Below are 17,308 nucleotides of genomic sequence, written 5' to 3'. Positions count from 1 at the left end.
ACGAGTACTAAAACTTTTATTTTGACTCCGTCGACTAATTCTTAATTTATTTTTAAAGTTATATTTTTAACAGGCTTAGACTGTTAAAGTTCGTATAAAAATCATATCTCCTTCATATAAATTCCATTCTCTACTGTCTTTATATCGACAAAATCATATTCATGAGATCTTCAACTCTCGTTTAGATTGTTTTGGAAAACAATCAACCGTTTGAATTTTGATTTCCGTGCTAACACACCCTGCTGAAACTTTAAAAAATTATAACTTCCTCATATGAAGTCCGATTTGGATGCTCTCTATATACACGAGTTTTCTTTTATGATTACTATGACTTTCATTTAGATTACTTACGCTAATAAGCAACCTATATCTGATTTACTTTTTATGACACACATAGCCGTGTCGGTTTAATCGCAAAACTTCGAAGAAACATAAATTCTTCATACGAAGTCAGATTTAAGCACTCCTTATATCCACGGGATATTCATTATGACTACTACATCTTTAGCTAAGATTATCTATTACATCTTAAATGTCTATCCCGAATCTGTGGGCGTGACACATGAACATAACATAAATAAAGCATACATAATTTAAATGTCAATACATTAACAAATTAAAAATGTCTCCAAAATACTTGAGCCAAAACCTTGCATCCTTGACTTCAAGTGTCCCTAACTTCCCTTACTCGAGACATATATTAAGATAATGCATCAAACTAACACATATCAGTACATATAGTATTTCGAGTAATTTATGCACATAATAGAGTAAAACATTGAAAAATTTTAATGTACAATGTTATAATATGAGACATGAGTTCATATGTCATGAACTTACCTCAGGAATGTGTAGACTAACATCTAACAAGCTTCTCAAAGTGTTAGAAGGATTCTTGAACACTTAAAAAATATATAATCACGTAAAATAGCATACCCATTTAACCTTAGTTAATCTATTTAGGATCACATAAACTTAAGGTCACTTATTAACCTCTTAAAATATCATACCTGACTTTAATGAACCATAAGGAACATCCATAAGATATCTAAACTTAATTTACATAAAATTACATAAAATACCTATTGTATGGATAGTTTGTAATTACATTTTAGTTAATTGATCTGTATTTGTAATTATCAACTCCATCTTTATATGAGTTATCTTTGTAAATATGTCATTATTATCTATTATATAAACACATAAACCACAAGATAATAGGGTGTGGTTTAATTTCTATATGGTATAAGCCTAACCATCCCTTTTCTTTCCTCTTGTTTTTTCCTTAACCCTAATCTTATCGTCATTCTTTTCCTGGTACATTCTCAATGTCGACATCACAAGATGGTACCTTCTCCATGGAGACGGTGCTTCACACGATCCCTATTAAGCTTTACTCCACTAGTTATATTCCCTGATGCAATTAAATGCTACATCTCTTATCCTACCATAAGCTAACATATCACATTAATGGTTTTGCAATTGCACCTCCAACCACCATTACAGTTGAAAACAGGGATGAGTCGAATCCTACCTTCACCACTTGGCATGATCTTGATCAGAAAGTCGTAATCCTTCTCAACTCCTCCCTTACTTAAGAGGCAGCTGCTGAAATCCTTGGTTTCACCATAGTTCGTCAAATTTGGATCTCTCTTGAAACAACCTATAATAATTCATCTGTTGAACGAATCCATTCTCTTAAGGATTCTCTTCGCCAACTTAAAAGCGTATGCAATAAACTTGCTACCATATGTCAATTATTTGATGAAATAGACAAGCTCCATTGGTTTCTTTATGGGTTAGGATCCTCTTTTGAAATGTTTTCCATCGCCATTCAGACAATAGAACCATCTCTTACTTTTTGTGATTTACTATCATAAGCAGAAAGCCATGATCTCTTGTTATTATCTTTGCACGGTTCTTATACACCTCCAGTGACATTTATTTCACAACAATATCATTCATCTTCTTCCCGTAGACGCCAACCTTCTTATAATGGTGGTAATGTTGGAAACAAGTGTCAAATGTCATAACTATTAACTAGTTGGTATAACTTTAGGAATAATAACAAAGCTCTTTTTGGGTTGCCCTCAAAAACTATAATAGCTAGAAAAGAATTAAGAAAGTGATATAATTAGTTAATTGATTTATTATAGGTTAATAAACTAATTAGAAACTAATTAGAAACAAATTAGAATTAATTAGAATTAATTTAAAGGTATAATGACTGAATGTTAATTGTTCAGTAGTTGAACGAAAAGAACTTTTTTGATTCTCCATAGAGATGAAAGATTTTAGAGAGCTCTTTGAGCCTTCCAGAATCAATCTATGTAACAGATCCTTTCTAATAAATGAAAGTTTTTTTTTTTTTTTTTTTTTTTTTTTTTTTTCTTTTCTACTTGTTACACTCTCATTTAATTTATCAAATGTCATTTTATGATTATTTTGAATTAATTTTTGTTCACATGTTATTTTATGACTTTTTATATTTTATTAAATTCCACATAATATTTTAATGTAATAATTGCAATAAATGTATATCAATTTTATTAATGAACTTACATTTTAATTTCCAATTTTCTAAATTAAAGCTCATTAGTTTATTTTATTTATTTAAATTATTTGTTTAAAGTTAAAAGATAAAAAATATTTTCATTATAATAATTCATTATTTTTCTTATTTTTCTTTATAAATTTTAAGTTTTTAAATATTTTGACTTTATATTTAGTTTTTTTTAATTAACCCATGTAAAAACCTAAAATTTAATTAAAATTGACTTTTAGTCAAATATTAACCAAAAATCTAAAAATAATCAATTATCGAAAAAAGATAAAAATATGAAGTTGTTCATTAAATAGAGGACAAGATTTTTTTGATATTGTGTACGGATTTTTTGAAAAACCCTAAGACAACTAAATTTCAAACTCGAAGCTTCATAAAAAATGACATCCACATGTTAAAAATTCTCATAAATAAGTGATACTCATATGCTAAAACCCCATTTTAACGTCCATGAGGTTTCATGTTTTTTTAGTTTGAACAGGATGAATTGTACGAAATTACAAAATTGAAAGCTATAATTTCCATATAATCAGAAAATAAATTAATTAAATAAAAAAGCTTATGAAAAAAAACACAAACATCACCATCTTTACACCTATGTTCATGAAATTGTCACCCTCTCATAGGCCCACATAATTTTTTGAAGAATAAAATCAATATGATATAATCAGATACTAAAATAACAAAGTTTATATAATTTTATGATATCGTAAGTTTTGTTACAAGTAACTTTTTTCGAGTTTTTATTTTTTATTTTTATAAAAAAAGTAACTAAAAAAAATGAAACCTAAACATTAAATCAGAATTGTGAAACTCCAAAAACTTGATTATTTTCTTCATATCCAAACGTCCTTTATTTAATTATAAATATAAATAATCATCATAGAATATCTGTCATATAATCATATTGATTACCTACATATTTAATTGTGAAGTAAATATGATTATTAAATATATTAATTTGAGCATAAGATATTGTTTATTTTAAATTCTTAAATTATTAAAGAATGAAGAAATTCAAGAACATTGAAAATATAGCTGGCTGTCTAAAGCTACTGCAACTCTCTCTCTCTCTCTCTCTCTCTCTAAGGTGCTTCCCATTTCTCTCTGCACACAAAACACACACAATCACACACTATTTGTATGAAATGTTCCGAAATCGATGAATGTGCTGCTGATTTTGGTCCTTATATTGTAGTCAGTGTGGAAATATTTTAGGGTTTTGATGTTTGGGGAGAAATTTTGCAGCTTTTTTGGCTTGAAGTCTGAAGGAAAGAGAAGTTAATCAAGAGAGGAGAACAAGAATATTTGTTGAAGTTGGTCGTCGGAGGTCAAAGTCAAACTCCGGTTACCGGAAAAAGTCAAGAATGAGCGCATCTCGGTTTATAAAGTGCGTGACAGTCGGCGATGGAGCTGTTGGGAAGACCTGTATGCTTATTTCTTACACCAGCAACACTTTCCCCACTGTAAAGTCAATTCAACTTCATCTCGATTTAATTTCTTCAATAATTTTAATTGTTCTCATTTCGAAGAAGCTAATTTTGCCCTAAATTGACGATAATAGTTCTATTCCGGCCTAATTTTGATTCAATTTGAATGAAACGGTTCAAAACGATGATTTTTTTCGATAGGAAGACATTTTTTCGTTGAATTTTGTTATAATCAAATGAAAATTTCAATGGTGGGGAAGTTTTCGCTGCAAAAACCTTACTGTTCTTGTTTTTAGTTTTTCGTGAATCGTCTTTCTTTGATAGAAGACATGATTATGTGTTTTCTTTGGTTGTTTTTATCGTGTGAAAAAAAGTTTCCTTTTTCATTCTTGAACTTTTTATGCTATAATTCTGTAGGATATTTTTTGAATTTGGATTTGTACTTATTTTCATGAGAATTGAATTGTTGTGGTATGTTAGATGCAACTACATTTTGGATCTGTAAATGCACAAGTTGTATGAAATAAATAGGGATAAGATTAAGATGAATGGGGGATAGACACCTATTACCCTTTGTCTGTATGAGTGGCCACCTGTCCTTCCTACAAAGTTATCTCTTAATGAGCTAATAGGGACAATACTTAATCCATTAAGCCATATTCATATACAAGTGTTTCCTTTTAAAAATGATGACTTAATAGACAAAGTCACAAAAACTAGGCTTTTGCAATTAGGTCCTAAACTTTTTACTTTTTCCCTTTTTTGCCATGTTTTTGTCAAATACTTTTTAAACATCATTTACTTAATGGGGGAAAAAAGAAAACATAATAATCTTGCTTAGTTGTATCATCAATCACACACAAAATAGTGAATTACAGGAAACAAGAAACCAAATAAACATCATTCATGTAGCTCTCAATAGTCAATATTATGCCTCATCTATGGTCATTGTTAGGATTTTAATATTCACATGTGAATTTCAATAGTACATTCATAAAAGGAAGAGTAGCTAGCTACTATAGTCCTATTATACGTATATAAAAGGGTAAAAATATAGAAGATATAAAGTACTTACAACAATTTATTGATTTAGCCACTTAATTATTGTCTATAGTGGTTAAACATCATAGACTTTTAGCTTTTAATTTTTTCTTTTCCGGTTTTGAAAACGGTCAAAATACTGAAAAACTGCAACGTATTTTATCTGTTTAGTTTTACCTACTTGAAGTCTTAATAATCAATTTTGGGTGTTTGATGAAAACTAAGTCTAATATTTTTTTTTGACTATTTAGGGTCAAAATAATATATTTTGGAGAAGTGGGTAAGGAGCTGGTTAAAGAAAAATGATTATTGAATCAAACAGAAAATTACCTAACTACCCATAATCTTAATGAACTGAGTATCTGATTAAATGATTCTTCAATTCACAAAAATCAGTGTGCATACAGATTCTTGATTTATTATTACTTATTTAAAGAATCTTTTATTAATTAGTTGGGTAGTGGGTGGAGGATGATGTGTATAGATAAAGTATATAGTTGGTTGGTGGGCCCCCAAATCCATCATCATAAATGAAATTTCTTTGTGGTGAAGGAAGCAAGGGCAAGATATGGAATTTTATTAAAACTTATTTTCTTTACATTCTCATTTCTACTTGTTTACCTTATTTTCTTTCTTTCACCATCATGTGGATCTTTCTTGATTTTATCTCGCATCAAATAAGATCAAGAATCAAAATTTATTTTCTTTTCACACCAAAAATGATAAGTAACAACATAAAGGGATAAAGTAATAGAACACTCCTTTGTATTTAAGAATCATATATAGTTAATTAATGTGAAAAAGGGGCCAAATGCAAGCAATAGCAACACATTTTCATCGATTTCTGTATTATAAATGAAAGATCTGTTTCTTGCATATAATTAAAAGTTGTAGAAGATGTGTTTTTTCCACAAATTCCAACGATTCTTCATGTATGATTTTGACTGGATGTTGACTTTCTTCATTTATTTATGAAAACAGGATTACGTGCCTACAGTTTTTGACAATTTTAGTGCAAATGTTGTGGTAGATGGGAGCACTGTAAATCTTGGATTGTGGGATACTGCAGGTTGATTCCTTAATTAATTATAAGTTGGTGTATGTCTTTTTTTAATAATCTTTTTCTGCTAAAAAAAGTTATGTTATTTATTATTATTATTATTTTTTTACAAAAAAAAAGGTCAAGAAGATTACAACAGATTGAGACCTTTGAGTTATCGTGGAGCTGATGTCTTCATACTTGCTTTTTCCCTCATTAGCAAGGCCAGCTATGAGAATGTCTCCAAAAAGGTGATTCTGTTTTTAATGATTATATTGGAGTAAGTAAATTACGGAAATGGTCCCTGTTCTTTTTGAATTTTACCGTGTTTAGTCCAAAGTTGTAACCTTTTTTTAGTTTTGGTCTTCATTCTAAGGTCTTGTGTTGATACTGGTCCTTATTTTAAGGTTTTATATCGATTTTGGTTCGTATTTCAAGGTTCCAGGGACCAAAATTGATATGAAACTTTGAAATAAGGACCAAAGTTGGAAAAAATTACAAGTTTGGACTAAACATAGTAATATGAGAAAGCACGGGAACCATTTTTGTAATTTACTCTTGATATTGCTTTTTAAATTTTAAATGCAAGAATAATTAGTAATATACTTCCATAGATTCCGTTTATTACAACATCTCTTTTTTTTTTCTTCCTATTTTTGTATTTTACTTTGAAGAATCTATCAACTTATAGCAATATTTTTTAAATACAACGCAACTTTAACCCTTTTATTATCAAGAGTATATTTGGTGTATCATTTCGTTAACAAAATATTCTCTTAATTAACTTATTACTATTCTAAGTTTCTAACATTAACATCCAACTTATTCGAAGTATTTGTTTGCTAAGTTGTGTGTATTCATGAAATTAATTTTGGAAAATAGGAGTAAAATTGTTCATGTAATAATCTTAATGGGTTTTGTTGTATTTTTGTTGAAAATTTCAGTGGATTCCTGAATTGAGGCACTATGCGCCAGGTGTTCCAATCATCCTTGTTGGAACAAAGCTTGGTTAGATTCTTTTCAACCTTCATTCACTACAAAATGAATATTTGCAATTACTCTCATTTTCTTTCTACGAGTTAGTATTAAACTATCAGTTAAATGACCACAATACCCTCCAACATTCTTGTTTTTTGTGATGAAGAATGGTTGCCTAAATGGGATGCTTTTCAATCTAAGCATCCTAAATTCTTGCATTTTTTTGGTAAAGAGAGAAACTACAAGTCATTAGTCAGTGTAGACAAGTCAAGACCTCAAATGACCAAAATACCCTCCAACATTGACTAAATGCTTATATCTTTTGTAGATCTCCGAGATGATAAACAGTTTTTGAGCGACCATCCTGGTGCAGTTCCAATAACTACAGCTCAGGTACATTAAATTAAAGAAGAAAAAAAATACATGAGGGCAAATTTGTAAAAAGGTTAGGGCTTAATGTGGAAAGTCTCATTTCTCTGACTTTCTGTGTTAAGTCAAAAGGAAACACTCATATATAGCTTACCAAATTAAAAGACTGTCTCTATTAAGTCATTAAGTCAAAAAGATAGAAGTAACATCCAAGTGGGCCCCTTACATGCTTTATAGTTTCACATATTAATAAGGAAAAATAGCTTTCAAGGTATTAGTATTAGACATGATGATGAATAATACTTTAAGACAACAAATCTCATTACACTTAATAAGCCCATTTAAATCGACTTAATCTTCACACAGTGCACTGTTTATGGTTTGCATACCTTAAATCTTGTTTGCTTTATATTTGAAGTTATGAAAGGGCAAAAATAAAGTAAAGCACTTGTATTTCATTTTATTTATTTTAGCTACTTAGCTATTTTGTATAGTAATTAAACCACTATGTTTTTTTTACCATTTAAAAACCCATTTTTCTACATTACATGGGTTTTGAAAAGATGAAAATACATAATAGCTCAAATTACTTGCACCAATTTGTGAATCTAGTCACTGAATTATTATGTTCTTTATGATTATTATAATAATTAGTCGATAGCTAAATGCCTATAGTTATGAAATATAATAGTCCTATGGGCATTAAGTTGACTTTGTAACCAATTATGCAATACATTTTGGAAGTTTTAACTTATCTTTAATGACAAAACAACCCTTGAGATATCTGACATGATGGATAATGTTTAAGAAAGAGGGCCTCTCTACTCATGAATATGCTTTACAAAACTATCCATCTTAATGAAATATCTGAATACTTTTTAATATTTTATAATAATGATATTATTAATAATTTAATATTTATATTTGCGTAGGGAGAGGAGTTGAAGAAGCTAATTGGTGCCCCTGCTTACATCGAGTGTAGCTCAAAAACACAGCAGGTGATTGTCATGTTTATGCTCATTTCATATATATATATATCTCTCCCATGAAATTCCAATGTTTCACTATTAGTCAAATTTCTAAATATCCTTAAAAACAATAGGGGCAATTTGGTAATTTATCTTAGAGTTTGGAACATAAAAGTTGTTATAATATTCGTGAGGCAAATACCAAAAATAAAGTTACAATTCTTTTCATGGGACATCTAAAGATGAAAGAAGTTGCATTTTTTATGAGACACCGATGGAACTATTTTCAGTGATGTGGATGCAAGGGCATTTACGTCTTTTTTTTTTTTTTGCATGTATATGGTTATTGCAGAACGTGAAGGCGGTTTTTGATGCAGCCATTAAAGTGGTCCTTCAGCCACCAAAGCAAAAGAAGAAAAAGAAGCGAAGGGGTCAAAAATCATGCTCCATTCTGTAACTTTGTGCACAAGATTTTTAGTGATGAATCGAATGGAAAATGGGAAGAAAGTTTGACTTTTCAATGGTGAATGCCGAGATCACCCTTTATATAGTTTTTGATGAATTTGCTCACTTTTATTGTGTCTTTGTGTTGTGTAAGTTGATATATGTAATTCTTTAACACCAAATAGTTGAGACTTTGGGGAGTACTATTTGGGTAATATGTAATATGGTTTTATGTAGTTTGTGGAAAGATGTTGATTTTAAGAGGGTTGAAAATGAAATTACTTTTGAATGATTATTATATTGTCTTGGGGCTTTGGGGTGTATTGGTTAATGCGGACAAGACACGGAGTGTTCCCTTGTAGCTCAATGTGTGGTTCATGCTTGTGAAGTTGCTTATGAACCTCTTTATTAAATGTTGTGGGTGTTTTAAGCTGTATTTTAACATGTTCAAATGATGTATATACTAAACATTCAAAAGGTCAGTTTTGACATTAGAAGAAATGAATACTACGCCTCATGTTTGTAGGGAATGTACTTTGCAGTTTCTCTGATCTTAAAACATTCCGTAAGTTGTAAAAGTGGACGTTAAATTTTACTTTACAAATTTTCTAGAGTGTGCATGTTTTTAACGCCAAACTACTTTATGTGTATTTTAGTTTATTCCACACCCTATTATCTTTAGTAAGAAAATCTAGAATTGAAGTTTTAAATGGTTTAATCAGTTAACTAAACCAAATAATCCAAAACCAATTAAACCAACTTATGTCTATTTTGGTTGATATACCGAAACACTATTAAATGGATCCAAACAACACCCATGCCGGGTAAAAAGATGGTATTTGTATTGCACAATCTTGACTTTTGGCACCAAGTTGTCAACTTAATGTTTTGAATCATGAATTTCAGTAATTAAAAACGTGTTAGAAAATGAAGTTCCCTTATGTGACATCTTGTCAAAGAGTTGCATTCATGATTTAGAAAAAAAGAACACTATCTTGCTTTGATACCAAGTTTATTAACACAAGAACAAAAGTCATCCATATGATGGAAGGAAGAATGCCGTCACATGGTAAATATTTTCTCATACAAGACAATTAATGCCAGGTTGCCTTATTCTTTCATTCCTAGCTCAGCTAAGAAAGACTATAGACTAAAGCAAAGATTCAACCAGATAAGAGAAAAAAGCAAAATTGAACAATACAAAATTTTGTGTAAAGAATACAAACTGTACTACGTAGCAAATAGACCAACTAATAATGTACTAAACATTCATGGTGTCAGTTGCCTACTCCAAAAGTAAAATGTATTAATCATCATGATGGGGTACATAAGAAGGCATATACCTTCCATCAACTTTGATCTTTAGTTCATAGTTTCCCACATCATCTTGCTCCTGTCGTATTTTTTGAAGGGATTCGAGAAGAGAAGCATCACAATTGTTAACATAAATAAACTCAAGCGTTGAGATTTCCCCCAATTCAAGGGGTATCTCTTCAAGATCAATGCAGGTCTTCACATCTAATCTTTCAAGACATGGAAAGTTGATACTTGAGGCTTCCCATTGTTTGATATTTAACTTCATAAGTATCAAGACTTTTAGTCGTTGAAACTGCTCATCACCTATTTCCCACAGGGTTCCTTCAAAGCTATTTTCTCTTAGTACAAGAACCTCAAGATTAGGTAACGCTTGAATGATGGACATGTCGCTCCACGGTAGACCACACCTTTCAAGTAAAAGTAGTTTCAGTGTTGCAGGGAACCTAATTATAATGTGATTCTTTCCCAAGTTCGGTTCACCTCTCAGCAATTCTCCCTCAACTGATCTCCTTCTGCTGTAGCCCGACCCAGTTAACGCCAATGATTGAAGGTGATGGAGTACTTCAAAGTCATTTTCCTCGTCAGAGTAAAGAGTAGTTATAAGATCCTTGATCCCTGGAAAACATTTCTGAAAATTATCTACCCCATCTCCCAACACCACTTTCGAAATAACTTCCAGTAGTTTCATCGGTCCTTCAATAGAAGGAAGATAAAGATCCGCGTTACTGCCTAAGTGCCTCAGATTCACCAAATCTGATATGTTACTAGGTAAAACCATAGAACTAGAACTTGTTCTAACAATGAGGGTTTGAAGGTTCCATAAATTGCATATTGATGTTGGGAATGATGACAGCCAAATGTTAAGGTGCCTTAAGTGAACTAGTAATGCTAAACCGGGGGAAAAATCAACCGATTCATATTTTTCTAGATTTAGCACCCTAAGAAGTGCAAAGGAACAGAAAAACTTTTCTGGCTTTAACACCCTACGACGTGCAAAGGAACAGAAAAACTTTGAGCTATTTTGAATTTTGGTTGTTTTGTTCTCCGGATTTAACATCCTATGAAGAATGCTTAGAAACGACCGAATACTTGGGGTGGGCGGAAGAGACAATCTCTTAATGTTGATTTCTTGATATGTAACCACACGGTGTGGCTTATGTGTGGTAATTACCTTTTTCCAATTTCTCAATTTCTTATTTTGTTTTCCTATGATACCAAAAAGACGATTTGATGGTGGGGAGTCTATTTTCAGGAAGAATCTTTCTTCTTTTCCTTTTTCCACACATACCTGCCTCACAAGATCATGGACTTTACAAACATAGATATCTCCCAATACATACCTATTTTCTACAATTAGAAGATTTCTGTCGACTAGATCCATCAGGTAACCGTTTGCAATTTTCTTCAAGATTTGACTTCCATCTTCTTGTATAAATCCCTCAGCCATCCATAACCAAAGCAACTCTTGTGAATAGAACCTGTAGTCTTCTGGAAACCCTCCAAGATAGAGAAAGCAGTCTCTCAAGTGAAGAGGCAGATGGTGGTAACTTAATGCTATTGTTTCCAGACATCCTTTCTCGTCACTAGCCATGTACGAATGGACACTACAAGAAATTTTTAGCCATACATCTTTTCTTCTTGGTTCTTTTGCTAGAACTCCTGCCATCACAATCACAGAAAGAGGCAATCCATGACAGTTTTTTGCAATTTGCATTCCAGGTTCAAGCAACCATTTGGGACATTCATCTCCTTGGAACACCTTCTCACACAGCAACTCCCAACATTCTTCTTCTGTCAAATGTTGTAAATGATGAATGAGTCCATCTGATTTTGCGTGTGAAGCAACTTCAGTAAGGCGACTAGTAAGCAGAATTCGACTTCCAGTGTTATGATTAGGGAAAAATAACTTCAGCTTATCCCATGCCTCTGTACTCCAGATATCATCAATGACAATCAGATATCTCTTACCCAGTAGGCGTTTATGCAACATTTCACGAAGCTGAAAGTCTGTTGCTTTCTCAAGCTTTAACTGATCATCCATAGATGACAGAACTCGAAGAAAAAAATCCCGCTTGTCATATGTTTGGGAAACAGTGGCCCATCCACGGACATGAAAATGATAAACAACAAAAGGATCAGTGAAGACTTTTTTAGCAAGGGTTGTCTTACCTATTCCACCCATACCAACAATAGACACCACATCCAACTTCTTTCCATCTTCAACAAGTTTGTCCCGTATTATCTCAACATCACGATCAATCCCCACAACCATTTCTTCCACTACTTTCTTCGATCCGAGTGAACTTCTATTGCGGGAAGCTCCAGCAGATTGCATTTGCAGTCTGTCAGTTTTAAGAGAAGAGTCCATCTTCATGTTATCGATATTCATAGTCATGAACTCTTTCTTGATAGACTCAATTGATCTCATAACAACTTCAAGGTGGAGAGAGGTTTGAAAGACATCAGATCTAGGGGAATATCCAATATTTCTACAGTGGACAGCAGATAGAAAGATATCAACGATATCTTCTGCCTCTTCAGCTGCACCTATAAACCTTTTCTTCAGTTTTCTGACTTCTTCAAAGTTGTGTAGATCTTGGTCTTCATGGTTGAAAAGGGTTTGGATCATGGAGCCAAGCTCTTCATAAAGAATTTGGAATTGAGGCCTTTCACAAACGATTGATGGGTTGTTGATCACTGGAATATCATTGGAGTATATCAGTTGCTTCAACTTTTCCATGAACATCTGGACACTTGCGTATGCCATCTTGTTTCTTCCTCTCTTGAAGAACAGTTGTATTCTGTATTGAAGTTTTGAATTAAGACAAACAGTAGAGAGCAGTTTTGCAAATTCTGTGAATTATTTGGACCCTTTTAAATTTTCTTTGTCATAAAGGAGATGGAATTGAGGCCTTTCACATAAGTTGGCTCTTTTTTCTTTTTTGCAAAATGGGATTATGGTCCCTACAATCCACCAACAACATAGTAAAGGGTTCACTTTTCACTTTTTAATTATTTTTTTCTCCATTCCATTTCAAATAATACTTCATACCATTATTGAATTTTATATATAAACTTAAAAATTTAGAATATAAACAGAATCTATAACTTATAACAATTATTAATATATCTTCACGATCAATAACATGATCCTATTAGAAACATATAAATAACAAAAGTACATTGCTATTTCTGCAGAGTCACTAAAGCAAAAAAAAAAAAAAAAAAAAAAAACATTGCTAGCATTATCGTTAAAATATGTAACCTTTAGCATAGATTATATTTAAGATGTTTATTAATAGTAATATATAAGAAAAAAGGTACTTCAGTCTCCTATCATTTGTCATATATTCCAGAAAGCATTAACAACACCCGAGAATTAGCACCTAGACGATATCTTTTGATGAGAGCTTCAGACACTATTAATACAACACCTGCAAAGCAAAATCAGCATCTGCAAACAAACACCGAAACTTTGATCTTTTTGCCACATCAACAACCTCAATTACTATGCCTTGGCTTGAATTATCTCTTGAGTATGACTTAGTGCTTTATGGTAAAAACATCTTATTTTGAGCAAATAAAAAAAAGCATAAATCATAATCGATCATCATATCAGCACCAACTGAAGGATACAAAGATTCAATTTAGCCATTCTAAGTAACATAAAACAGAACCAATTGCAAATCTGTCACAGGCCTTATGAACTCCATTTTAAGTTTTTTAATAAAGAAAAAAGAATGACAAGGCCCAGGAATAAGATGTTAGACCCATAACCTTTGAGTAAGACCATTGTAGGCTTGCTTACATGAGACAACTTTAGATATATTTACCACATATATATATATATATATATATATATATATATATATATATGAAAATAGACCAAATCCAAGTCAAAATCACATCCTCCTTAATAAATGAAGGTTTTTTTTGTCACTTGTCAATCTTTCATGAATTTTGACACTTGTCATTTTGTGGTAATTTTGAAATAAATATTATCCATTTGTCAATTTTTGGTTTGTTTTAATTTTTTATTAAAATCATATACTTATATATGTAAAGTATTAAATATCATATATATGATATTAAATTGTAATAAATATGTTTTTTTTCTTTCTTATTTAAAAGTTGTACATTAAAAATATTTCACTTTTATACTTTAAGTTTTATTATTTTTTAAATCAACCCGTATAATATATGGGTCTCACACCTAGTACTTAATTAACAATGAACACAAGGGAAACTTCTATTTTCCAAAAGAACAACTTCTTACCCTAGTCGTAACAAAACATTTGGTGAAATGGGTTGGGCACCACTGATAATGGTTCTACTTCATTGCTATTACCTTTGATGAGAAAGGCATAAACTATTTTTCTAGTTTCTTTGATTTGCTGTTTTTGTATGGCTTCTAGTACCTTCTGCTATTGTTGTTGCAATTTTTGTAGTACATTCATATGCATCCGATTGATATTGAATACGTTTAGAGAACTAATTCCCCTACAAAACAAGATGAACAACAGAGATGTAACTATCAATAGTTATTGTCTCAAGACCTTACGGTTCCCGAGTTCAACTTAAGGAGAGAAAGGAAAGGAAATGAGTGGACATGAGATGAAAAATAAAAGAAATTGGTGTTCCCGAGTTTCATTAAAGAAGGGAATTGGAAGGAAGTGGAGGGAAATGGGAGGATCATTTTCCCTCCTAACTTTCCTTCCGATTTGGGAGGATTTGGAAAGAAAGAACAAAATAATTCATTTTTCTTCCACTTCTCTCAAACTCGGGAACACAAAAGAAAATTTTGTTTTCCTTTCCTTTCTCTTCTTTTCTCTCGTGACTTTCTTTTCTCTTCTCTTCTTTTCTTTTTTTAAACTCGGGAACGAGTTAGGTAAAAGTCCACACCCACACTCTCTTGTGCATTTCTACAAATACTTTATACAATCCAATTTTCAGCTTCATTCCCATCAAATCCTTCCTTGGCAACCGCTGTAACTCATTCCAAATACCCCGTTTTGAAGAAAAAAAAAACAAACTAAATTGATACAAAAAACACAGCGAATGGTAAAGGAAGAATACATAAACCATTTGAGGAGAGAAAGCTTGAACAGTCACATGGAGTGTTGAAACCGTATGGTAATTCATTTTATTTTACAAGTTTGTGACTAATCTTCATTGCTTCATATACATCATCATCATCTTGTTTCTCCGACGAAGTTACTCTGAGTTTTAGTTGATTTTAATCATTGTGATGTGGGCTGTCAATGTAAATAGTCGACTCTGAGTTTCGGTTGATTTTAATGAACCTGGTCTGAATGTGAATATGTATCAACAAGCTAGGGGTGTTTGATGCTTAAAATTTTGAGGTATTGGGTAGAACGGGTGGGTATTTTCTTAAAATAATAATATCCGATACCCGACCTATATTGTAATTCGGGTTCTCGGGTTTCGGTTATTCGGGTTTTAGGTCGGGTCGGGTATACCCGAAAATTACTTAAGTGTCACTTATTGATTTTTTAAAATTTTTTTTTGCATTTCGGTTGCTTTAATAAAAAATTGGTTAATAAAATATTTCATACAATTAACAAGTACATATAGGATAACAATACAAGTCATTATAATATGTTATGGGATTTTTGTATTCCATTTCAAATTTTGATAAAAAAAAAAAACAGAGTACATGATTAGCGTTTGGTTAAATTCGGATTATCCAAACATGTTACATGATTTAATGTAAAATGTGAGTACATAAAAGTTATAAATAAATTTTTTTAGCATGTTATCTAAATTTTAGGGACAAATTATATAGTTATATTTTAATTCACAAAGAAGAAATGACAAAAAATAAACATGTGCATAGTTGAGGATACGTAGTGCACAAAGAAAATGAAGAGGAATCTAACATCTCATTCATTTTCATTATATTTGTTGTAACATTCAGTTCAAAACTTTATTTCATTTTCAACAATTTCTTTTGTATTTACTATATACCGTTCAAATAATAAAGCCATATAACATTTGGTTTAAACTATAAGGAACAATAATTATGTAAATAATGATACAACTTTAATAGTTATTATAGCTAGTGTATTAATTAATTTTTTTTTTTTTTAAATCAGGTATTCCCGTATTCGGGTATACCCAAATTTTTTTAAACCTACCCAATACCCGACCTATTTAAATATTGGGTTACCCGATTACCCGAATTTTCAAACGCGAAACCCGATTTAGCCGATCCGATCTATCCGAATTCAAAACGGGTCAGGTTAGGTAATCGGGTATTGGGTATTTTCAAAAGGCCTATCAACAGCTGTACAATGGGTTACTTAAATGACATTGGAGAGGGGCTGAACAAAGGAAAAGTTCATACAATGTGAGCCCATAACATCGTAATATAATGTGAGTCCAATTTATAAGTCCAAAACTGAAGTTACTGCAAACTTACGCAGAGCCCTACAATTACTACAGTTTACCCGCCGCCTTCGATAGCAACGCCTTTTTCCAGAATTTGGTACGAATTTCGTTTTCTCTGGTAAGTTTTAGCCTAATTCAATGCTTTCGTGGTTTAATTTGCTACGGATTTTATGGAATAATTCGATGTTATAAGTGAACATGATGAAATTAAGCTGAAATATTTGTTTTTCACTTCTTTTAGTTATCAGTTCAATTCCTCTAATTATCAACTGGTAGGTTGTGTATAGTCGTTTTTTCGTCGTTGAAAAACTATAATTTTGTTTCTGCTTACCTTTGGTTAGGTTGATCTGCAAGAACATGACTCACGGACATTGGTGAGAAGAAGTGGAATTGAAGTTTATTAACAGTAGTTTGTGTATAATATAGTCTCAAAGGCTCATTATTGCTTTATGAGAAACTATTCCCCATGTAAGGGCTAAATTAAATTTTTATGTGTACCTTCAACTCTGCAAGCTTAACCTTTTATGTGTATGTGTGAATTTCCATTCTCTGTTTGTATATTTCCTTTCTTCTTTTGGTCTTCCTACTAACAAACACATCATAAAGAGTTTCTTCATTCAATTTAAATAAGTTGTTCTTGATTTGGTAGACCCTGTTTTTCCTCATGATGTGTTTGTAAGAATCTCAAGGGACATGATAGTTGGCTGTAAATATCTTACTCTGCTGTTTGAAAAGTAAGTTACAAAAA

The 17,308-nt window shown here is 31.6% G+C and overlaps 2 protein-coding genes and 1 long non-coding RNA gene across 4 annotated transcripts; 2 read left to right on the top strand and 1 right to left on the bottom strand.

Annotated features, from left to right (window-relative positions):
• Positions 1-3,543: 3,543 nt before the first annotated feature.
• On the top strand, positions 3,544-9,127 carry LOC145009166 (rac-like GTP-binding protein RAC1). 2 transcript variants are annotated; one of them, XM_078967842.1, is made up of 8 exons: positions 3,544-3,653; positions 3,812-4,029; positions 6,016-6,103; positions 6,215-6,324; positions 7,018-7,081; positions 7,380-7,444; positions 8,353-8,418; positions 8,741-9,127. In XM_078967842.1, the coding sequence occupies exons 2-8, from the start codon at positions 3,931-3,933 to the stop codon at positions 8,843-8,845; spliced, it is 597 nt and encodes a 198-aa protein (XP_078823968.1). In that variant the 5' UTR covers positions 3,544-3,653; positions 3,812-3,930; the 3' UTR covers positions 8,846-9,127. The 2 variants fall into 2 exon arrangements, with proteins under 2 accessions (XP_078823968.1, XP_078823967.1); XM_078967841.1 differs by lacking the exon at positions 3,544-3,653 and having other exon boundaries at positions 3,660-4,029.
• An 879-nt stretch (positions 9,128-10,006) lies between these two features.
• LOC145012845 (putative late blight resistance protein homolog R1A-3) lies at positions 10,007-13,028 on the bottom strand. Its single transcript, XM_078971645.1, has one exon. The coding sequence runs from the start codon at positions 12,914-12,916 to the stop codon at positions 10,139-10,141; it is 2,778 nt and encodes a 925-aa protein (XP_078827771.1). The 5' UTR covers positions 12,917-13,028; the 3' UTR covers positions 10,007-10,138.
• A 3,462-nt stretch (positions 13,029-16,490) lies between these two features.
• On the top strand, positions 16,491-17,091 carry LOC145012725 (uncharacterized). Its single transcript, XR_013664644.1, has 2 exons — positions 16,491-16,678; positions 16,902-17,091. It is a non-coding gene; the product is annotated as an uncharacterized LOC145012725 (long non-coding RNA).
• Positions 17,092-17,308: the final 217 nt, after the last annotated feature.

The sequence above is a fragment of the Lactuca saligna genome, chromosome 8 (genome assembly GCF_052625555.1).
Source record: "Lactuca saligna cultivar CGN05327 chromosome 8, ASM5262555v1, whole genome shotgun sequence".
NCBI classification, from domain to species: domain Eukaryota; kingdom Viridiplantae; phylum Streptophyta; class Magnoliopsida; order Asterales; family Asteraceae; genus Lactuca; species Lactuca saligna.
Note: the sequence above shows the minus strand (reverse complement) of the source record. Positions and strands in the feature narration are given on the sequence as shown.

Bases quoted from the DNA above. Each gene is read 5' to 3' on its own strand.
- LOC145012845 (XM_078971645.1), bottom strand. From the start codon at position 12,916: ATGGCATACGCAAGTGTCCAGATGTTCATGGAAAAGTTGAAGCAACTG.
- LOC145009166 (XM_078967842.1), top strand. From the start codon at position 3,931: ATGAGCGCATCTCGGTTTATAAAGTGCGTGACAGTCGGCGATGGAGCT. The intron at 6,104-6,214 runs GTTGATTCCTTA...ACAAAAAAAAAG, and splicing joins TGGATTGTGGGATACTGCAG to GTCAAGAAGATTACAACAGA. The intron at 6,325-7,017 runs GTGATTCTGTTT...TGAAAATTTCAG, and splicing joins ATGAGAATGTCTCCAAAAAG to TGGATTCCTGAATTGAGGCA.